At 42.7% G+C, this 24,785-nt stretch overlaps 1 protein-coding gene across 1 annotated transcript in view; it reads right to left on the bottom strand.

Moving 5' to 3' along the window:
- Positions 1-858: 858 nt before the first annotated feature.
- The window catches only part of PLEKHJ1 (pleckstrin homology domain containing J1), a 32,455-nt gene continuing 8,528 nt past the window's right edge, over positions 859-24,785 (bottom strand). Inside the window, exons 2-6 of the mRNA XM_068233966.1 lie at positions 16,690-16,757; positions 9,279-9,345; positions 3,790-3,880; positions 1,024-1,087; positions 859-941 (exon numbers count right to left, since the gene is read on the bottom strand). Coding sequence (XP_068090067.1) covers positions 876-941; positions 1,024-1,087; positions 3,790-3,880; positions 9,279-9,345; positions 16,690-16,757 — 356 coding nt within the window. The 3' untranslated portion in view covers positions 859-875. The remainder of the gene's footprint in view (positions 942-1,023; positions 1,088-3,789; positions 3,881-9,278; positions 9,346-16,689; positions 16,758-24,785) is intronic.

The following is a 24,785-nucleotide window of genomic DNA, read 5'->3' as shown; positions in this document are numbered from 1 at the left end:
AAAAAAAAAAAAAAAAAAAAAAAAAACTACAGTGGAAAACACATATGCGATTCTGCCTAGTGTGTTCCCACCCTATGTGCTATGGAACATATGCGATTCTGCCTAGTGTGTTCCTACCCACACACAAAGACAGTAGAAAATGCATGTGCACACAAATGAATGTGCTTTCCTTGGCTGAAAATGTCGTATCTTCCTTTGCTTACGTGAAAAGACACAAATACAGGTTCTTATGAGGCAAGTTAGTAACAAAAGTGCCAACACAAATACCCTCTGCTTAAGACTACAGTTAGGGGGTGACCAAATAAACTCTTTAGGGTTGCAACAGAATCATATACACTTAAATGTGCGTACACACGTCTGATTTTTCCAAACAACCGGTCGTTTGGACGTCAAATCGGGCGGGTGTACAATCTGTCGTCCAGCTGATAACGCTGGTTTTGACGGATTCGCTTGGCGGATAGGTCAAATCCAGTCATATCAGCTGAACGATAGTTTGTACACACGCCCGATTTGACAGATAAATGACCGGCAAGATCAGAAGTGAAGGAGAAATATGCTAAGAGCAGTAAGCTATGGTTACTGCTGAAGTTGATCATTCCTAATCTCCTTGTAGCAATGCAGGCACCACAGTATGTAGATTACTTCATTTCATGCCTCACCTTTCATAGATTAATTTAACTAAATGCTTGGTATGAGCTACCCTCAGACCTGCACAGAGAAATGTCAGGATACCGTGAAGCAGTTTCTTGGAATCTAGGAGATGGTCAGTTCCCTGGTGAGCAGTGTTCAGAGAAGACTGGCTCAGTCTGATCATGCCCACAACACATCCATTTAAAAAGAACCTTATTCACACAGGAGTGAAGAAAGTACATGTATTATTTGGCTGGAGGCTCTAGCTGGAACCGAGATTCAGCAGATATCCCATATTGCTCCAATGGATCCTTTTAGAGGAAACAAAAAAAGACAGTAAATGGCATGAAAATCCTACTTAGAGTTTTGACTGATCCTTATCACCCGACTCACCTTCCCAGTCATCTTTAGTATTTCGTTCCGATAAAAGAGAAGACTTCTTCTCATGAACTCATAGCTGAAAAACATTGAACCCCGTCAGCAATACTGTATTAATGAAATACACATTATGCAAGACTGCAGGAAAACCACCTTTGTATGGTACTTTCAGTTGGCTGTTCCTTCACACCTACATAGATGATTAGCGCCTTGCTAATTTTTGCTAATCAGCATTTTCTTATTGTTTATTCTTCATTGGTAATGTCTTCAAACTGCAGTAGATACAAAACCAGACCTTCACTTCACAAAAACGCTGCAGCCCATACATACATGGGATCGTCGGAGTGCATTCCTTCTATAGAATTCAGATTGCAGTACCATTGATCGTAGGTCCACAGATGTTTGTATACAGTGTTCCTCTGAGGAGGTGGCTTTTGGCCGTGAAACACGTGTCAGGCAGGCTTTTTTATGTGAAGTGAAGGTCTGGTTTTGTATCTACCGCAGTTTGAAGACATTACCAATGAAGAATAAATAATAAGAAAATACTGATTCCAAGAAAGCCCAGTTTCTCGTTTGTTTGTACTTGTGGTGCTGGACTGTTTGGGGGTGGAATCATACTATTTGTATTCTGTCGATATTAATTTTTGCTAATACTTGAAAATCTAAAAAGCTTTTTCGTTAAATAAATTAAAAAAAAAAAAAAAAAAAAAAACAGTGTTAGGGCTCAAACCCACTAGAAACCTTTTCAAAGCGCTAGTGATTTGGGAAAAAAAAAAAAAAAAAAAAATCTTGCTACTGCAATTCTATAGGGGGATTTTTATAAAATCGCATCGCTGAAGTGGGATCACACCCATATCATTACATTAGCAAGCGTTTCAAATTACAAAGCGCTCAGAAAAGCGCTCCTAGTGGGTTCCAGGCTTCATTCAGGCTGCGGTCGGAGGGTGGTAAGGAAACTCATATTGAGGGTTGGTACACATGTGGATGTACTTGCATATACATTCAGCACAATATAATAGGTCTTTGATTTGCACCCCATTAGCCTATGTGGAGGTGTACCATTCATCAGCACAGCAAAACCACAATGGATAAGTGTGATTTGGTCCATGTGAAAACAGATTCATTCAACAGGTCTATTGTGATTAAAGGACACATCCAAGCTTACCCGGGGCTTCCTCCAGCCCCAGCTTCACTTTCTGCCACTGGCTCTCAGACCCGACGGCGCCTTGCCAGGCAGTCCTATACTGTGCCTGCGCGAATGCCACTGTCAATCAAATCCACGTTGTCCGGAGCGTACTGCGTCTGAACAGTACACTCAGACTACGTGAATTTGATTGACAGAAGCACTCGTGTAGGCGCAGTAGAGGACGACCTTGCGCCGGGAGACAACGGCTGAGAGTGGAGCTGGCAAGTAAACAGTGAGGGCAATCTGGACACACAAAAAGGATTGGGAGAGATGAACAATGATGTTATTAGAATGGGGCAAAGTGTGAATACATGGTGTAGGTAGTGGAGCATTAAAGAAAAGAAGCGCACATAGTGTTAGCAGGACAGTTACAGATGGTATTAGTATAGATTTATATAGTGGCAACATATTCTGTAGTGCTTTACAATGGCAGCAGCACATATAAATTATACATATAATTACATAATACAAGCAAGGGTTCTACAGATAATAGTAATACAAAATGCCAGATAGAAGATATACAGCAGAAAGGCAAGCAACAGTGACATATTTAGGGTCCTTTCAAACCATGCATGTTGCGCTGAGATAAGATTGCAACACAACAGTGGCAAAAAGTTGACAAGCATGTTAGAAGTGCAATGTGACTATACAGTGGTGATGCTAGGTTCACAGCGGTCAGTTGTATAACTCATGTGTTATAATGACAGTGAACTGCAATGGAGACTGGACATAGACTTTAATATAAAGCCTGCATGCCGCCAGTTAGAATAACACAATCAGTTACAGCGCAGCATTGTGAACAGCCCCATAGAATTGTATGGGCAGTAAGTTGACTTGCAGAATTATTCGGCAACTCAGCTGAGCACTGTGAACTACTCCTGAGGCATACAGTACATTGAAAGTGTGCTTCGATGCCACTGAAAACGCGCACATTGTTCGGTAAATGCAACGCATGTGTGCGCGTTATTCTGATAGAACTAGCTATGACTGCCGCATGGTGTGTGAAATCGGTAATGATGCGGTGCAATTGTCCTACAGCGGGCTCACATGCTACAGAACAATTGCACCACACCATGTGTAAAATTAGCCTCAGACTGATACGAGGGTCATCCAGAAAATAACAGCCATTTGCTTTTATCTGCCATGCAAGGTATTGTTTCAGTGTAATTTAACTTTCATCTGTGAGGTTAAAGTCTGTTCTCCCTACATTGCTTCTCATATAACTGCAGAATGTCAGTAATTGTTTGTTCAGCAGAATTAACATAAAACCCCTCCTCCCCACGTCATAGGTGAGGAGTGTAATGCTACAACAAAAGCAAGAAGTTTTGAATCAGGACGACTCAAAACTTCTTGAATTTACTGATGGCTAACAGCACAATACACTATTGCAACAAAGGGATTGAAAACCTTGTAAAAGAGGTATGACAAATGCTTAAATAAAAAAGGAGCTAGCTGATTATGTGGAGAAATAATCAGAAGATACAGTGTGTTCCTTAACTGATTAAATGAAAACGGCTGTTAATTTCCAGATGTCCCTAGTAACTTTACTGAACACTGTGCCACAGTCTGTAATTCCACAAGTGCATCTCACTCACCTTGCATTGGTTAAGGTCTTTATCCATTCCTCACATTCCTCTTGGCTGCTACATTCAAAGAGATACTTTTTTTCTGTCTCATCAAAGAAGTCTGTAGGAACGGAGTTAAGAAAATGCTTTTTTTTTTTTTTTTTTTTTTTAATAAAAAAAATAAATAAATAAAATGGGGCTTCTACCAGCCCCATGCAGCCATCCTGTGCCCTCGTAGTCACTCACTGCTGGTCCATTCCCCCGCCGCCAGCTATTTTAGTTTTTGCCGACCTTGGGGGTCGGCGGGCCGCATTGCGACCATTTTTTCGCATTCCCACTGGTGCAGGAACATTAACACATACATTTTTTCGCGTTAACGGTGCAACGTGGAAAAACTTTCGTGCTAGCATTCTAACATGAAAAATGTTTCGCATTGCACCGCTAACGTGAAAAAAATGTATGTGTTAATGTTCCTGCACCAGTGGGAATGCGAAAAAATGGTTGCAATGTGGCAAAAACGAAACTCGCTGGCGACGGGGGGACTGGAGCAGCAGTGAATGACTACGAGGGCACAGGATGGCTGATTGGGGCTGGTAGAAGGTAAGTGAAACTTTTTTTTTTTGCCTGACAACTTCTTTAAAACAGCAGACAAAAAATGGTCAGTTTTCTGGATCCGAGACCAGTGAAGAAATGGATATGTTGACAGATTACATTATGTCAATTAGTAACAATGATCAGCTTAATGTAAACCATCTTCCGATCCAGCAAGGGACGGTTTTTTAACTCAAGTGTTAACTGGGCCTTTGTCACAGTAGAACCTGCATTTTACAGGACTATTTGCAGTACTAAAACTCTGTTCCTTCCCACAGTACCATCTCCTATTAGTGTGCCTTCCTGTCAGCGCTGCTGGTGCCCAAAGCTTCTGACAGACTCACTGCAGACAGAGCAGCCTATCAGGAACCTCCATGTGCTGCTGTATAGAGGTCTGCTCTAACAAAACTTTACAAGCACAGAAACTGTTCTTTAATGGTACTATTACATATTCCAAGTGCCACTATTAAAAGATTCAAAAGTGCAAAGGTATTCAAAGGTATGTTAGTATATGTGAGCAACCATATTTTCCAATTACACCTTCATTCTGCTTTATAAATATGCTTTAATCTACATACTGTACACACACTAGATTTTCATTAGCCGAGATCCTCATTTATTAAGATATAATGCAAGCACACAAAATCATTAGTGATCCGTATGCTATTCCAATTGATCCATTGCACTGTGGCACCTCCTGCTCACCATTTTCTCTCCACGGAATAGGCTGCTTGCCAGATAGCCCAGCAATGTGACTGTACAGCAATTGTTACTGAATTGTCATAGAAATGGTCCCCAACAGTAAAGGTAGCCATACACTGGTCGATTTGCCATCAGATTCGACCAACAGACAGATCCCTATCTGATCAGAGAGGGATCGTATGGCTACCTTTACTGCAAACAGATTGTGAACAGATTTCAGCCTGAAACCATTCACAATCTGTGGTGGTGGTGCTGCCGCCGCTCCCCCCACCCGCATACATTACCTGCTCCGCCGGCGTGACTCCAGTCCCCAGGTCACCGCTGCTCCGTCTTCGCTCTGGTCTCCGGCCCCGGCATGCTTTACTTCTTCCTGCCCGGCAGGAAGTTTAAACAGTAGAGTGCCCTCTACTGTTTAAACTTCCTGCCGGGCCGGAGGAACTGAAGCATGCCGGAGACCAGCGCGGACACGGAGCAGCGGTGACCGGGCGTAGACGTGTCGGCGGAGCAGGTAATGTATGCGGGCTCTATTGCGTCGGTCGTCGGGTACTCGAACGCCGCTAGTGACGCGCTCCCTACCCGCGGGTGATCGACGCTAATTTTCCGCACGGAGCGATCGGACGAAAAGGATCGAAATTCGGCGATCCCAGTGATCGAATCTGCTGTCGAAACGGCGGCGAATCAGGCCAGTGTATGGCCACCTTAAGAGGCTTTACTATACTTTTTATCTTACTACATGTCTACTATGCATAGAGCAACAATAAAGATATTATTCGGCCTGCACTCTCTGGTGTGAAACACTTTCTCATAGCACATTTACACTAGCAGTACGGAGAAGAAACTATTTTTCATTTGAGAAAACAAAGTAGTTATAATGTGTTCAGTTGCATTAAGTGGGTATTTCTCTCATTCTCTGTCGAGTCTTTTAGGATAATCATCAACTCCACTCTTCACATTAAGAGTAACATCAGCAGGGGAGCGGCAGAGATGCATCCTCTCCTAATCGGCGCCGGGAGACTTGGGTGCAGGATACAGCTGGTATATGGCTGATCCTGCTGCTGCACAAGTCCCGGCCGTATTAAATACTATTCCCCCTCCAGGCCACCATGGATGGTGGGGAATGAAATAATTCGCCTTCCAGCAATTGCTGGAGGCCGAATTATAGTGTTTTATAAGTAACTTCAGCTCCATCTTCTGACGGCGCAGAAGTTACTCACTGCTGCGCCCAAGTCTCCTGTGCTGGAATGAAAGTGTTCGGCAGAGGTAGCGATAACCCTTTAAGGTTCATACACACACTAGATGGTTCTCGCCAATTAGATCAGTTGAGTTTGCCTCTACCGAGAACCTAGCATATATCTATATATGTACAGTTTGCCAAAACACTCAATGTGCTGGCAATCGATCCGGCATTGCTTTTTTTCTTGCCCTGCTTGCTCTGTCATCCACCGTGCCATCGGCACTCCCCCCCGCATTGTAACAAAACCCGTCTTACAGTCTCAGTCCCAAACTGTCACCCAGGTGACACTCCTTGTATGCGAGTATGAGGCTTTCCGGTCTGCAGTAGCTCTCAGCACAGTTAGTAAGTACAGCACGTAGAGAGATGACCAGCACGTCAGCACAGAAAATGAGAAATGCTCTCAGCACCGTGCACTATCAAAATGATGGTATTTAACCACTTCATGACAACACGATAGATCTATCGATAGAGATAGAGAGAGAGAGATATATAGATAGATCGATCTATCTATCTGAGGCACCTTATTTGTGGCTACAAGCACTATTAGGCACTGCTATTTGGCCTGAGGAAGTGGGTATGCACCCACGAAACACGTTGCCGGTGCAATAAAAATCTATTAATACGTGGATTGGTCTTCACTGAGTTAAGCCACGTCACTTTTTTTCCTTTTGTTTGTTTTTAACGCACTTTACCCTTTATCCCATACGTCCAGTATAGTTGTGGAGAGTGCACCAACAGTTTGTTACTAAATGTGGCACATGTGGTATCAATTCAACCGTGATGAGTTGGAGAATACATTTTGGAGTGTCTTAAAGCTTGGATCCACATCACATGTAAAATAGGTAGGAACAAACTCCATCAAAAAAACATAAACAGTCAATTTCAAAATTATGATCACACTTGGGAAAGTTGTAGGAAAACTACAAGAGACATATGTGGTAACATTTTAACCGTCATAGGTAGTAGAATAGATTTGAGAGAGTCTATTCTATGGAGCTGCCCATCAGATAAAAATCTTTGCAGGATGCTCTACACAAAGATGCTGTACACATTCAAAAGATCATTATCTGCAAATGATCTGTTCCTGCAAAAGATCCATTCCTGCAAAATGCATTCATAGTCTGATATCTGCAGATGCTCATACACACCTTGTTTAACAGACATTCATCTGCAGATCATCTGCAGATCAGATCCACCAGAATGGATTTTCAGATCTGCAGATGATTGTCAGATATGCAGATGAAGTCTGTTAAACAAGGTGTGTATGATGATCTGCAGATCTCAGAATATGAATGCATTTTGCAGGAACAGATCTTTTGCAGATAATGATCTTTTGAATGTGTACAGCATCTTTGTGTAGAGCATCCTGCAAAGATTTTTATCTGATGGGGAGTTCAGCTCCATAGAATAGACTGTGTAGGGCCTGGTGCACACCAGAGGAGTTTTTCTGAGCGTTTTAAGTTTTTAAATCTTCTGCTAATGTTATCCTATGTGTCTATGCACACTGGAGCAATGAGGTTTTGTAAAAAAAAAAAAACTCCACAGCATTACATTGGGAAGAGCTTTTGAAACCTCTAGCGTTTGGGGAGCTTTTCTGGTGCGTCTCAGCCCTAGGTGTGGCTCTCATACTACATGGAAGGGGGTAAAATTGGTCGGAGATCTTTCATTTATCTTTCAAGTGTGTACACACCATAACTCTGGTTTGTTTCAAAGTGGACCACTCCCTTCTCCACATAACCACTACTTAAGGTGCATACACACATCAGACTATAGTCTTTTGAAAATGAAAGATCACAGACCAATTTTACCCCCTTCCATGTAGTATGAGAGCCATACCTTCACAGTCTTTTCTTTGGAGCTGAACTGGACACCAGAAAAAAATCTTTGCAAGATGCTGCACACACAGATGCTGTACAGACACAAAAGATCAGTATCTGCAAAAGATCTGTTCCTGCCAAAAATCCATTCCTGCAAATTGCAATGATAGTCTATGAGATCTGCAGATCATCATACACACATGATTTGACTGACATTCATCTGCAGATCAGATCTACCAGGATGGATTTTCAGATCTGCAGATGAATGTTAGTAAAATCATGTGTGTATGATGATCTGCAGATCTCATAGACTATCATTGCAATTTGCAGGAATGGATTTTTGGTAGGAACAGATCTTTTGTGTCTGTACAGCATCTTTGTGTGCAGCATCTTGCAAAGATTTCTATCTGATGGGGAGTTCAGCTCCATAGAAAAGACTGTGAAGGTATGGCTCTCATACTACATGGAAGGTGGTAAGATTGGTCTGTGATCTTTCATTTTCCAAAGACTATGGTCTGATGTGTGTATGCACCCATAGATAGATTGTAAACTACCTGGTTAGTAGAAGAGAGAAATAAATACTGGGGATGATACAATACTGGCATCTGCAGAAGGCATTCCCACAAAGCCTGAAAGCTGCCTTACCCAACCCACTCCTACTGGTCATGGGATCAAAACAGGATTTTTAGCTGCACAAGCTGAACTGTTAGATGGTATATCTAGATTTGTACCTCAAGATAGGCTTTAGGGCCCATTCACACTAGAGCGTTTTGCCAGCGATTTTGGCAAAACACTCAAGCGCTAGCGCTTTTTAAAGCGCTAATACAATAATACCCTATGGGCCTATTCTCATTTGGGAGATTTGCGTTAATCACCGTCGGTTAACGCAAATCACCAAGCGCAAACGTGTAGCCTGAACCATTTTCAGGCGTTTTCCCGGTGATCGCGTTTAGTGCTATAGAAGCGCTAATTGCGATCGCGGAAAAATCGTTGCAGTGTTCAGTGATTTTTCTGCGTTAATCGCAGAAAAATCACTCCCGCAAAACGCCGGTGGTTGCACTTTTACGTGTGAATGGGGCCTCAAACTACCTCCAAAATTTCAGTTTAGTTATCCAGGACAAACTAAGGATACAAACAGTTCACATTTTTAATGGCTACTTATCTGCAATACTCACGTATGGAAAACACTTTCTCTTCCTCTTTTATGACTCTGCAGTGCTCTAACAGTAGTGCTCCGATGGGCTAGGAAACAGAAGCACAAGTCATTAAGGAAAGCTGGAACATGTCAGCTGCATGCCACAAACAAAGGTGCATTCATTTTTGAAGGAAAGCAAGGTTACACGGTGTTATGCATTGTATGTTAATGTTTTTATTGCCTTTGACATGTCCTAAATCTCATATGTAAAAGTAAAGTATTCACCCACTTTGTAGCTTTCATGATTTATTGTCATAGAGCACTGAATCCTAGAGGAATTAGAGGGTAACATAACTAATTGCCATTAACATGGCCCACTTGCATCAACACTTGTGCAGCCAGTTATTTCGCAAAGGGCATGTAGGCGATTGAAAGTTCTATCAGACTACTGGTAGTTTCCAGCATAAGAACATCACTACTACTGTGAAGTGCTATCATGTTGTGTGGATGCTACAATACTGTAGGCTCTGAGGCTCCATACACACTATTAACAGTACGTTGCAATGCTATTATTCTTCACTCGCTCCTAAATGGTCCAGAAAAGTTGCATCGTACCTTAACGGTGCAATGTGATGTGGGCGCATAGGCACTTAGTACACTTAAGCATATAGTACAGCCTTTCTCAACCTTTCTACCCTGGAGGAACCCTGCAAATAACTTTTTGATCTCAAGGAACCCCTGCAAACAATGTTTTGATCTCGAGGAACCCCTGTAATTATTTTGGAGGAAGCATGGTCTTTAAAAGTATGTGTGGCTGTTTATTTCACTACCCCTATTACACTGCCACTCATACTGTCTCCTGACCCCCCCCAATTTAGTGCTTCATCTTACAGTACCACCTATTATAATGTGCTCTATATACTTCTCCCACGATGGGGTAAAATGCCAAGGAACCCCTGCAGAGTACTCAAGGAACCCTGGGGTTCCAGGGAACCCTGGTTGAGAAAGCCTGATATAGTACCATGAAAGTATGCCTCACAGCTAACGTAAATGCCCACATTACCATGTAACACAAAAGTGTATCCACTGCTTTATCTCAATGGAAGCCATCGCACCATATAGCACTCGGTGTGCTAGCCCCATAGGACTACTTGCATTTGCAGTGTTTATTTTGTCTGTTGCGATGCAAAGTGTGAAAGTATTGCCATCTGGAGTCGGGAAGGAATTTTTTACCTTTTGGGGCCAACTGGACCATGCCTTGTGGGCTCGTTTCCACTGTTGCGACGAGATTTCGCCGGCATCCCGACGCTTGTAAAAACGCATGCGGATGCGTTTCCGCATGCGTTTTTACCCGCGATTTCGCATGCGATTTCGCATGAATTAACCATGACACTGCCAGGGCAAAATAACATTGAAAAAGGTGCGAAATCGCACGCGAATCGCGGGTAAAAAACGCATGCGTTTTTCCTATTAAATACATTAGCGGCGATTCGCACTGATTCCCGACGCAGGCGAATTGTGGGTCCCGTCGTGCAGATTTGGCCCGCCGCCAAATCGCACCCGCACGCCGCACATATGGAAACAGCCCTGGCCACTTCAATGTACCAAGCGAATCCGCATGTCGCCGCCGCATGCGGATTCGCTATGGTGGAAACGAGCCCTTAGGGTTTTTCGCCTTCCTCTGGATCAACAGGGATATATGAGGGAGCAGGATGGTGTTCTTCTCGATGGACATATGTCTTTTTTCAACCCAAATAACTATGTAACTAAAACCAATGAACAAAACATTGGCCTCAATTCACTAAGCTTATCTCCTGTCTTAACGTTTCTGAGCTGTTTCTAGTGTTATCACCATGGTGATAAAACATGTAAATACACTCCTGGTGATGTCGTTCCCGCTGACATCACCAGGAGTGTATTGAGCAGCCCAGTACAGTCTGTGCCTGCGCAGTATGCTCCTGGTGACATCAGCGGGAGCTAGGACACGTCAACGCAGGCACAGTGGTTTTCAGACTTTAAAGTCTGAAATTCCAGAAGTGAACCGGAGGTGTGACCGGAGTGGCTGCGTGGGCACAGGACGTCTGCGGGGGACCATTAGAAGCCCCGGATAAGTTCAACTCATTTTCCCCGGACCAAACTACAGTATTTCTTTAACCACATAAGGACCACAGCCTTTTCACCCCTTAAAAGTGGATCCGAGATGAACTTTTACTCATTGCATAATGGTGTTCCTTTCCTATTGTTTGTAGGGCATTCCTTAAAAAGGGAAGGTTCAGAGAGTGGGCTTCCTCCAGCCCGTGGCAGGCAGGAGGTGCCCTCGCCGCCGCTCCGGAGGCTCCCGGTTGTCTCCGGTGGCCGACCCGACCAGGCCCGGCTGCCAGGTCGGGCTCTTCTGCGCTCCAATCTGCGCCTCACCGGGGCGGGCTGACGTCATCGGACGTCCTCCGGGCTGTACTGCGCAGGCGCAGTAGTTCTGCGCCTGCGCAGTACAGCCCGGAGGACGTCAGATGACGTCAGCGCGCCTGCGTGGAACACAGAAGAGCCAGTCGGAGCGCAGAAGAGCCCGACCTGGCACCTGGCCTGGCCGGGTCGGCCACCGGAGACCACCGGGAGCCTGCGGAGCAGCGGCGAGGGCACCTCCTGCCTGCCACGGGCTGGAGGAAGCCCCAGGTAAGTGGATATGGATTTTTATTTTTTTTTACCCACTCCCTGAACCTTCCCTTTAAGCCAAATACTTTTTTGCTTTTGTCTTAATACTCTAATTCCCTATAAAACTAAAGAAGACACGCCCACAGGTTTTCAGAGAGCCAAGGCACTTGCAGACAGTAGCAAGGGCTCATGGGAGCTGTCATTGTACCACAGGAATAATCAATCATATTCTATTAAAGCTGTTTGCAGCTAGATTTGCTGTGTAAACTATCTAAAGATAAGATATATGGACAAGTTACTTGTTATAGTTAGTTTTTTATCTCGGATCCGCTTTAAGGACCAGAGCCTTTTTTTCCCATTCAGACCACTGCAGCTTTCACGGTTTATTACTCGGTCATACAACCTACCACCTAAATGAATTTTACCTCCTTTTCTTGTCACTAATACAGCTTTCTTTTGGTGCCATTTGATTGCTGCTGTGGTTTTTAGTTTTTATTATATTCATCAAAAGATATGAATTTTGCCAAAAAATGATTTTTTTAACTGTCTGTGCTGACATTTTTCAAATAAAGTAAAATTTCTATATACATTTTTGTCCAAATTTATTGTGCTACATGTCTGATTAAAAAAAAATCCAATAAGTGTATATTTATTGGTTTGGGTAAAAGTTATAGCGTTTACAAACTATGGTGCAAAAAGTAAATTTTCCCATTTTGAAGCATCTCTGACTTTTCTGAGTACCTGTCATGTTTCATGAAGTGCTAAAATTCCAGGATAGTATAAATACACCCCCCCCCCCCCCCCCCCCCCCAAATGAACACATTTTGGAAAGAGGACATCCCAAAGTATTCACTGAGAGGCATGGTGAGTTCACAGAAGATTTTTTTTTTTGTCACAAGTTAGTGGAAAATGACACTGACAAAAAAAAATAAAAAGTTTCCATTTCTGCTAACTTGTGACAAAAAAAATGAAATCTGCCACGGACTTACCATGCCCCTCTCTGAATACCTTGAAGCGTCTACTTTCCTAAATGGGGTCATTTGTGGGGTGTGTTTACTGTCCTGGCATTTTGGGTGGTGCCTAATTGTAAGCACCCCTGTAAAGCCTAAAGGTGCTCATTGGACTTTGGGCCCCTTAGCGCAGTTAGGCTGCAAAAAAGTGCCACACATGTGGTATTGCCGTACTCAGGAGAAAAATAGTATAATGTGTTTTGGGGTGTATTTTTACACATACCCATGCTGGGTGGGAAAAATGTCTCTGTAAATGGACAATTGTGTGTAAATAAAAAAAAAATCTAATTTACAGAGTTATTTCTCCCACCCAGCATGGGTGGGTATGCTTACTGAGTGCAGAGTTCAGCCACCTGTGGAAAAGGGCCCTTAAATTGACTTTTACAGTTTTGGTTGATAAACTGTTTGAAATTGTCCTGGCACTTAACAACTTCCAGATTTGAACCTCAATAAACTGTAAAAGATGACAGCTCTCAAATGCTGCACCTTTACAAACGGCTCAGGATTCATTTCTATCCCAACGCATTTCCTTTAGGCCTCTTTTCCACGGACAGTTGACAGGCAGCGAAATGCCTCACAAACGCTCACACCTGCCTGCTGCCTGGTAACTGCTTGCTGAGAACAGAGTTCAACTGTCCGTGGAAAATAGGCCTTTGTGTCTGGTACTCAACATGCAATTTCCTGTCAAATTGACGGGTCCAATCAGGTGTCCTATTGATTTTTAGATAAGTGTTCGAAAAAAAAACAATAGGAAACCTGATTGAACCTATTGGAAATCATCAATTTGACCTGTCGATCTGATGGGAAATTGCATGGTGTGTACCAGGCATAAGACTGTACTATAACTTTGTTCTTCAATAGGATAATGCCTGTAGGCTACACACCTGCCATTCACCCATGTGTAGAACATATGGTAGTAAGTATATAATTTTCCAATTAGTAACCTGCCATAGCATACACATGAAGTCGAGACCCATAAGATGCTAATTTTCCCCCCAAAGTCTAATGTAATCTGCATACACCTTAGAAACTAGCCAAACAAATGCAACTTTGGAATGGCTCATAAGTTTCATTCAGTTTGCAATAAACTCAGAAAAATAACATTTTTTGGTGATCTCCAAGTCCTAAAATCACCAACCAGTGATAAAACGGGAAACTTGTTATGGAACTTTTACATTCAAAGTTCAGAATAAATGTGCCCTCTGCTTTTTCTATTTGCATGCCTGTCTGACTGACTGCCTGATTGAGTTGGAGGTGGCACTGTGCCATTTTGTACTTATTGGGGACTTTTGTGTACCTCACCTTCTATTTGGATACTATCATCAGCTGTTGTTTATTAATTAGCTGCTGACTGATTAAAGGGGAACTTCAGCCTAAACAAACATACTGTCATCAAGTTACATTAGTTATGTTAATTAGAATAGATAGGTAATATAATCTCTTACCCACCCTGTTTTAAAAGAACAAGCAAATGTTTGTGATTCATGGGGGCAGCCATCTTTTTTGGTTGAAAGGAGGTGACAGGGAGCAGGAGACACAGTTCCAACTGGCCTGTGTCCTGATTACCCCTCCCAGCTGCACACGCTAGGCTTCAAATGTCAAATTCAAAATGTTAAAAAAAAATAAAAAAAAAATAAAAAAATAATTTGCACCAAAACAGCAGAACGAGAACAACAACATCAGAAATCCCATCATGCTTTGCACAGCATCAGGGGAAAAATGCCCGGGTAGTTTTCTTCTGTGCAACTAAAAATGAGGCTTGTATAAGAGAAACAAAAGTTTTGATGCTGTGAAACTGTTAAAGAAACACCAAGCCTTTTCAGTGCTGCTGAGTAAAATTTTAGTCCGGAGGTTCACTTTAAGGCCTCTTTTCTACGGACTGTTGATAGGCAGCAAAATGCCTCCCAAACTCTAACAGCAGTTGTGAGAGAATGGGCTCTATTCTCAATGATTTTCCGCATGCGGTAAATTCCCGACTGAAAAAAAACCATCTTGACATTCACAAATGTTTACGCATGAAATTTACCGCATGCATAAAATTTTACGCATTACCCACATGCGTAAAAAAATGCAGTAAAAGTCCGCAAAAGCCGGTAGTTTCCGCCAAAAAAAAAAAAATCAAAAATTCACAAAAAAAAGAGGCGCCTTATTTCTGACTTAACTACCGAATTTTCTTCACCTACTAGTACTTGGTGATATATTTCACTTCCCATTGACTTAAATGGAGTCTGGAACCTTGAGTGCTGCTTTTGCTGGACTTTAATTTTTTTTTTTTTTTTTTTTTTTTTTTGGACAAGTTTCTTCATGCAACTTTTTTTCCGCATGTTTACTATGTAATTACGCATGTTTCCCAAATTTTTTTACGCATTGTTCCCGCATGCGGGAAACATGAGGAACATTTTTAGTGAATGTGGAAAAAATGCAGAATTTATCACATGCGGTATCATAGCGGTAAAAAAATCTCTTACCGCATGTGTGATTGAGAATAGAGCCCTTTGAGAGGCATTTCACTGCCTGTCAACAGTTCGTGGAAAAGAGGCCTTATGTGTAAATAACCTCTTATTTCCCCGCCGCACACCTGAGGCTATTAAGCCTCATTTAAAATCACAAATACTCGTGAGCCCATCATTGGCAGTGAGCAGTTATCAGGTAGCAGTGAGCAGTTGTGAGAGTTTGAAAGGCATTTCACTGCCTATCAACAGTCCATAGAAAAAAAACCTTTGATGCACTCAGCAGGTCCCCACATAGCTGTAAGCAAGACTGCGGCTTAACAGAAAATAGCGCTGCAAATTTTCTTGGGCTACACAGAACAAGACAACTGTTCAGACAAGCATCCTATCATTTCCAGTAGCCACTGAGTTATCACTCATTGTAAAGAGCCATATGCAGCATCAGTTTTGGAATATAATGTATGCAAACAGAGCAGCTGATTGAGTAGAGCTATGCAATAGCATTAGGGCTGGTTCACACTGACAATTGCTATTTGTTAATTTTTGTACAGAGGATTTTGCAGCGATTTCTCAGCACATTGAGCAATTTTATATTCAGTGAAAAGGTGATTTTGGCGCCTTTTGCGGTTCGTGATTGAGCCTGTGATTGATGAACAGTAGTTTTTATTTGAAACTGTATTTTCTTTGGTGCTGAAAGCTCTCACAAAACGCTGCACACTATTTTTCGAAAGCGATTACATACTTTGCATGGGAGCGCAATTGCTCCCAAAATGCTGCTTGCACCAGGTTTGCGATTTACTAAGTCACATCAATGTGAACATTTCCATTGAATTGACATTGCTGTAGCACTTTTGCTGATCGCCAGTGATCAGAATCGCTTGCAAAATCATGTAGAAAGCACCCAGTGTGAACCAGCCCCCACACTTCATGCATGTTGTGGCTTCAGGCTACATTCACAGTGGGATGTTATGGTGCAACGTTATGGAGGTATTGCAACGCGGAACGACGCACTGCAATTAAACTACATTCACAGTGCGATGTTAGCGTTGCGGTGTAACATGTTCCCCTATGGTAACGTACTACTGCAGTGAGTGACTGCTAAACGCACAGGTACAGGGAAGCATTATTTTCACTGTCTGTATGCGTCATTGTACCTCACTGTATGCGATGCAATGCAGCTGTAACTTGTGGTATGACTTTTTTGTTCCATTGCATTGTGTTATGTTAAAACAGGAAAACATTGCAACGTCCCACTGTAAACATAGCATGAATGTTTTTAGTTCAGTTTTAATTTCAGTGGTTGCTGTACAGAAGAAACAAGATGGATGTAGTAGTCTCCTACCTCCTCTTCATCCGCTCGGTAGTAAAACAGAAAGTTCACAACCAACTTCACCATGCGTTTCTTCAGGACTGAACAAAAGAAGAAGAGGATAACCATAAGCAGTGAGAATCGGCACTTATCTCATCACAGAAAAGTTCTGGATAACTGACAGGCAGGAGGACATGGTGGGAGTGATTTACTTAGAGTATCTTGGCATACACAAGGAGAGCAGAAAGACACATGTTACTTACCGGTAACGTCTTTTCCGGGAGTCGGAAGGACAGCACCCATATGAGATAAATTCCCTCCAGATACTATTGGACAGGAGAAGGTTAAAAATTAGCATACCCTGCAGCAGCATACATATATATATATATATATATATCCCCAACTCGAACTCACATTCAGTAACAATAAAGATGAACACAAATTAATGCTCAAAAACTCAAATTTTATTTTAATATATATGTACATATACCAATCAGGGTGGGTAGTCCGGGTGCTGTCCTTCCGACTCCCGGAAAAGACGTTACCGGTAAGTAACATGTGTCTTTCCCAGGGTCGTCTCCAGGACAGCACCCATATGAGACTACCAAGATTACACATATGTAACACATATATCCTAGGGTGGGACAGCTGCCTGCAAGACTCTTCTTCCGAAGATTAAATCTCTACTGGAGTCAAAGTTCAGTTTATAATGTTTTACGAATGTATTATTATTTGACCATGTTGCGGCCCTACAGATCTGTTCTATAGAAACTCCTGCTTTCTCTGCCCAGGAGGTAGACACAGCACGTGTAGAATGTGCCTTGATTAACTGTGGTACTTCCTTTCCCTGAAGCTGATAGGCCATAGTAATTGTCTGCTTTATCCATCTGGCGATGGATGCCTTGGACGCTTGCTTTCCCCTATTAATACCAGAAAATAATACCAGCATTGCTTGTGTCTTTCTCCATGATTTCGTTGTTTCCAGGTACTGAATTACACATCTCCTGACATCAAGACAATGAAAAGGTTTCTCCTTCTCATTAGAAGGGTCCTGACAGAAAGAAGGGAGGAAAATTTCCTGCGACCTATGAAAACCTGTACAAACCTTAGGTAAGAAAGCAGAATCTAATTTCAGTGTGATCTTATCTTCTGATATAATACAGTATGGTTCTGCTATAGAAAAAGCTTGGATCTCTCCCACTCTCCTAGCTGTTGCAATTGCAAGTAAAAAAGCAGTTTTTAGGGTTAACAACTTTTCAGCAATCTCCTGTATAGGCTCAAAAGGTGGGTTCATGAGAGCCTGAAGTACTAAGTTCAGGTCCCAAGGAGGCACATGTGATTTAAATACGGGCTTTATTCTAGACATGGCTCTAAAAAATCTAACAAAAAATTCATTTTCTGCCAATCTCCTTTGTAGAAAGACACTTAAGGCCGCTGTCTGCACCTTTAATGTACTGATACTGAGTCCTTTTTCCAGTCCTGCCTGTAAAAACTCTAATGGAGTATATTCCTGTTTTGAATCCATCTTGTTTTCATCGCACCAATGAAGATAGGTTCTCCATGCTTTCAAGTAGATCTTTCTAGTGACCATCTTCCTACTTTGTAGTAGAGTATTGGATAAATTCCCGGAAAATCCTTTCCTCCTTAAAAGCTTTAATTCATCCTCCAGGCTGACAGATGCAACATCTCCAGTTGCGGATGCATTATTGGACCCTGATGTAACAAATCCTGACGTAGGGATAACATTACTGGTTCCTGTACTGATAACTTCCCTAACAGTGAAAACCAAGCTCTTTTTGGCCAGAAAGGTATTATTAGTATGCCTGATGCTTTCTCCCTGTAAATCTTGTTGAGGGTTTTTGGAATCAACCTGAACAGCGGAAAAGCATAAATCAGATGATCCCTCCAGCTCAGGGCAAATGCATCCACTGCGATCGGATTGTCGGTGGGACAGAGGGAACAAAATTTGTGACATTTTGTATTCTTCCTGGTCGCAAATAAGTCTATTGTCGGAGTCCCCCATTTGCGTGTCAGACTCTGGAAGACCTCCTCGTTTAGTATCCAATCGTCTTGACTCAGTTGTGACCGGCTGAGGTAATCTGCAACAACATTTAAGGTTCCCTTTAGGTGTACTGCCGTCAATGACGCTAGATTCATCTCTGCCCACTGAAGGATCCTGCTCACTCTGTTGCATAAGGCTCTGCTCCTGGTTCCTCCCTGATGATTTATGTGGGCTACCACTGTACTGTTGTCTGATCTGATTACTACATGTAGACCCTGAATGTATACTTGGAATTGTAACAGTGCCATCCTCACTGCTTCCATCTCTCTGATGTTGGAATGAGCCTGGGCAAGATCTTTCTTCCAAGCTCCCTGAATTGGAATGTTGTCCATATGTGCTCCCCAGCCCCAGGAGCTGGCGTCTGTGGTTATCATCCTTTGGTATGGCAAGTCCCATAGTCGGCCCTCCCTTAGGTGAGATGGCTCCAACCACCAATGAAGTGACCTCTTGACATAGTGCGGTATTAGTACCCTCTTGTCTAATGCATTCTGTTTCCTGTTCCAAGATTGTAAAATCCATAGTTGAAGTTGTCTTGAATGCATCTGGCCCCATAGGACCGCCGGGAATGAGGATGTCATAAGACCGAGCAGAGACATGGCTTTTCTTAGAGTGATGGTAGTTGAATCCTGAAAAGAAACAACATTCATTAATAAAAGTTCTCTCTTTTGTGCAGGGAGATAAACTCTTTGATTAACAGTATCTATCTGAAAACCCAGGAAAATCATAATCTGAGATGGAGTAAGGGATGATTTTTTCCAATTGATTAACCACCCCACAGATTCAAGAACCATCACTGAGGTCTGAATCTGGGTGGATACTGACATAGCCGAGTCTCCCCATAAAAACAAATCGTCTAGATATGCTATGATTTGAATCTCCTTAAAGGGAAGGTCCAAGCAAAAAAAAAAAAAAAAATGAGTTTTACTTACCTGGAGCTTCTACCAGCCCCATGTAGCCATCCTGTGCCCTCGTAGTCACTCACTGCTGCTCCAGTCCCCCGCTGGCAGCTTTCTGACCTCGGAGGTCAGGGCCACATTGCATAGATTTTTACGCATTCCAGCTAGTGCAGGAACAAAAATGTACGTGTTGCACCACTAACGTGTAAAAATGTATGCGTTAATGTTCCTGCACTAGCGGTAATGTGTAAAAATGTACGCAATTCGGCCCTGACCTCTGAGGTCAGAAAGCTGCCAGCGGGGGACTGGAGCAGCAGTGAGTGACTACGAGGGCACAGGATGGCTTCATGGGGCTGGTAGAAGCCCCAGGTAAGTGAAGCTCATTTTTTTTTTTTTTGCTTGGACCTTCCCTTTAAGTCTTAAAAAGGCAAGAATTTCAGTCATTACTTTCGTAAACAGCCAAGGGGCTGAAGAGAGGCCAAATGGAAGGGCTGTAAATTGATAGTGTCTTACCTCGCCTGCTTGATGTATTGCAAACCTCATGAATGCTTGCGACTCCGGATGTATTGGAATATGAAGATAAGCGTCTTGTAGATCTAGAGACGCCATGTAAGCTCCGTCTTGAAGTAAGCCTAGTACAGACCGAATGTTGTCCATTTTGAATTTTCTGTAACGAATGAATTTGTTCAAAGTCTTTAGATTGAGAATAAGTCTGAAGTTCCCTTGCGGCTTTTTGACCAGGAACACTGGGGAGTAAAAGCCCTGTCCTCTGACATCCTGGAACTTCTCTTATTACCTGCTTTTCCCAAAGATCTGACACTGCACTTTGTAAGGCTAAACTCTGTTCTGTTATGATGGGGGGGAGGGGTTACCAGAAATCTTGTGCTTGGTCTCTCCACAAATTCCAGTCTATAACACTCTAGAATAATTGTTCTTATCCAAATATTGTTGGTCAACGTATACCAGTTCTCTATGAAGTGAGCCAGTCTGCCCCCTACTGGAATCCTGGCGTCATTGTTTTTTAGGCACATTGGCTGGGGAGAAGGTAAATGAGGATTTTCCTTTCTGATCCTTTTGTGCTCTCCAGTTTCTTCTAAGCCCTGGCCTAGTCTCTGACACCTGCTTTCTTGAACCTCGAAAGGAATGTCTAAACCTGAAAGTTTTCTTTTTATTTGGAAAGTTCTTCTTAAAGTCTGCTGATCTCTCTAATGTTTCATCTAATGTTGTGCCAAATAACAAATTACCTTCACATGGAAACCCACACAGTTTTATCTTGGAGGAAACATCACCTTCCCAGGGTCTCACCCATATTCCTCTTCTTGCTGAATTGGATAAAGCAGAAGCTCGTGCAGTTAGTCTCACAGTCTCATCTGCTGCATCTGTAAGATAATCTACTACATGGAACAGATTAGGAAAAGATTTGAGTATAACATCTCTAGGCGAACCCTCTGCGATATGCATCTCTAATTGTTGTAACCATATTTTTAAACGACCTTGAAAAGGCCGTACTAGCCACTGCGGGTTTGAAAATCAGAGTAGTTGTTTCCCAATTTCTCCTTAATAGATTATCAACCTTTTTATCTAGGGGATCCTTCAGTACCCCAAAGTCCTCAAATTGTAAGTCCGATTTGCGAGACACCTTAGATAGTGCAGGATCCCATCTGGGAACTGGTCCCCAATTTTTTTGGTCCTCGGGTTTAAAGGGGTATTTCCTATTCATAGACTTAGGCCAAAAAGCTCTCTTTTCTGGGTTTTGCCATTCCTTATCAATTAATTCTTTTAAGGTAGAATGAACCGGGATAAAACTTTTTTGATTATCTATCAGACTTTTATACATCCTGTCTAACGTGAAAAGATCCTTTTCCTCTTCCTTAATATCCATAGTAGCAAACATTGCACTTAACAATTGATCCATATTATCCATAGAAAAAGCAAATCTCTGTCCCTTCTTGATTCCTGTGGTTTAATAGTGTCTTCTTCAGCACTAATTTCCTCCAGTGATGAAATTTCACCCTCTGAATGCTCTGAGTCTGAATTCCACTTCCTCTTTTGCCCCTGCTGAGATTCACCAACAGACATTAATGTTTTGGGAGAGGAAGGAATCACATTAGGTAATGATTCAGGTACTGCTGAAGAGGTAGACGGGGCAGACTCCTTATAGGATTGGAAGGTAGCCTTTATCTCTGACTTCATCCATCCCATAAGATCTTTAAACATATTCGGGGTTTCCTCTTTAACCACTTTCTGAGTACAGGAATTGCATAAACTCTTTCCTGATGCAGTTGAAATCTTTGCTGCACACAAAGCACATTTCTTTTCTTTACGCTTTTGCTCAGCTTTTGGCAATTGCGCTGAAGAATGGCTTGATTCAGCTCTTGTTTCCTTTACTTTAACCGGCTTGTCAGCTTTATCCAGTCTGGGCTACAAGCAAGAAAAAGAAAGGACTAAATTACTATCTATAATATCAGAGACCAGAAGCAATAAAGCCCACACTGTGGGATTACATACCAAACCAGCACTGGAGCTCTGCTCAGCAGATCCCTGCGGAGATACGTCTGATCCTTCCATAGTAATTGAGTATAATGGGAAGAACAGACTGAGTTGCTTTAAATGTCTGCCTGGTTCCACCCATAAGGGCTTCCCCCCGCAATCACAACCATGCACATAAGTTCCCTCCTGACCCTTTAGCCTGGACTTACTTTGCCGCCAGCAATGAAAGGGTTAATTTCTGGACGGCGCTCAGCATCCTGCCGCTTACCGCTGCATGCCGCCCCCACGCCAGTCCAGCTTCCGCTCTGCTTCCTAGAGGGGCGTGCCCAGACTTCCTCCCGGTCACCTGACCCGGATGAGCCAATCCGACCTCCGCAACGCCGACCACTGCGCGCGCACTGCACGCACAGAATCTCGCCCCATAAGTCTCAGCATCTTCCTGAGGTCTGTAATTCCGGAGCCGGCGTCCTCTCCCCACATCAATCCCGACTGGCTGGTGTATACACAGGGGGAACAGCCGCTCAGAGCCTGCCATCTGACATGGACTCTCCTGATCGATCCTCCTCCTTCCGTGGACAGGAATTAAACTGAATGTGAGTTTGAGTTGGGGATATATATATATGTATGCTGCTGCAGGGTATGCTAATTTTTAACCTTCTCCTGTCCAATAGTATCTGGAGGGAATTTATCTCATATGGGTGCTGTCCTGGAGACGACCCTGGGAAAATACAGTTAGGCCATGTTCACAGTGATGCATTGCGGTGTAAGGCAGCTTACCAAACTGCAATGCACCGCCTATGCAACGTTCAAAGTGCGTCGGGAATGTTGGCCTAACAGCCGCCACAAAGTCAACAGCACAGTACCATCAGACTTCCACGGCAATGTGGCAGTATAAGTAATGTGAGTCAATGGGTGATGCAGGAAATGTAAACATGTTCGCGCCGGTGGTGTGGCACACATGCACGCAACAACGGGGAATCCCAGTGATATACTTCCTGTCCAGCAGGGGAGTACATCACTGAGGGGCGTGCAGGGGCGAGGCTATGCATATGACCCTGTTGGCATACTCTGCCGCAGGGTTATGTGATGGACATTTTGTGTATTACGGTGCAATGCGATGGGGCATCGCACCAAAAAATGCACTGGCCAGGTGTAATGTTGGGAATACATGATGAGATTTCTCAGCAGATTTACTGTCTGATTTTACGATCATTTTTCTGATCGATTTCCATTCACTTCTATGAGAAATTGATCAGAAAAATGATAAAAAAAAAAAAAAAAATCCGTTCGGACCTGTCGGAAATTATCGAACCATCTATCTGCCAAAAAAATCTCATGGTTTATTCCCAGCATTAAACCGGCCTTATGGTCTGCCCAGCTGAGCATATTTTGATAAAATTTTGCCAACTACAATGTTTTCTGCCGTAGGCCAAGTTCACAAAGATGATTTTGTGGCATATTAATGTTAAATTTTTACGCTTAAAATCCTCTTAGCCTGTGATGCTAAAATTCAATTCAGACTAGCTGCAAGTAACATTTTAATAATTAAAGTAAGGGCTGAATCACACATGCCGATCTCCAGCCCTTGCCGATCTCCAGCAATTAGCAAAGCTATAGTGTAGTGTCACCCTATTAGGGAATACTTACAGCTGCATCAATTTTTACAAAATCAAAATCTTTCTGCACATACCATTGTTCAGAGCAATTCTGCTTAAAGTAATGTACAAAAATGCAAAATTCTTAAAAAAAAAAAAAGTCGATCTGAAAATCATTGTTTGGCAATTTGAACTAAGCCGAAATTCAGCTTGTACCATTATGTGATGCCAAACCACCATAAATTGTGAAAATATATAATACATATTTATTTGCTTTGGCACATTTTTCAATTTTCTTGTAAGTCTTCTATTTCCTGTGATGTTATTTCCAGATAAGACAGCATGCAGCCTTTATGACACAGAAAACAAGAGGTGGAGAGACCTCTTTCAGATGGGCAACTGACAGGAGGTGAATTCACTGCCTGCCAGTTGCTCTCATGCACCAGCAGAGCACTTGTTAGCACTTGTCTTGGTGCTAGACAAGCGGCCCCCCTCCAGAGTCACATCTGAGTGTGGCCACAGCTGTACTCAGACACAGCATGTTGCGGTCCACTGCTGCTGGGCAACACCACCGTGTGTCTTTGCTTGACATGCGTGGTGTTACAACCATTGCAATTCAGCAGCACTTAAATTACACTGGCCCGCAACAAGTACGCAGTTTAGTCGTCCATCTGAAAAGGGCCTAAATGTTGTCAAGCTGAGGCCTATCCGCACTCTTATCTTGCTGTTAGAGCCTGCCAGGAACATTTTTGGGAGAATCTGAATAGTTACAAGTAGTTATAGAGAACACAGGCAAATTAAATGAAACAACATGTCCTGACATACAGATGTTTGCCTAGGATTTTCACTCACAGACCAGGTCATGTTCTACAGTCCTGGCCAAAAATGTTGAGACTGTCAAAAATATTGGAAATTAGAAAAGTTGGTGCTTTTTAAGTTTTTATAATAGCAATTTGCATATACTCCAGAATGTTATGAAGAGTGTTCAGATGAATTGCATAGCCCTTCTTTGCCATGAAAATTAACGGAATCCCAAAAAAAACCTTTCCACTGCATTTCATTGCTGTCATTAAAGCGGAATATAAC

Source organism: Hyperolius riggenbachi, chromosome 1 (assembly GCF_040937935.1).
Source record: "Hyperolius riggenbachi isolate aHypRig1 chromosome 1, aHypRig1.pri, whole genome shotgun sequence".
NCBI lineage: Eukaryota > Metazoa > Chordata > Amphibia > Anura > Hyperoliidae > Hyperolius > Hyperolius riggenbachi.
The sequence above is the reverse complement of the archived record's forward strand: the minus strand, read 5'-3'. Positions and strand labels throughout refer to the sequence as shown.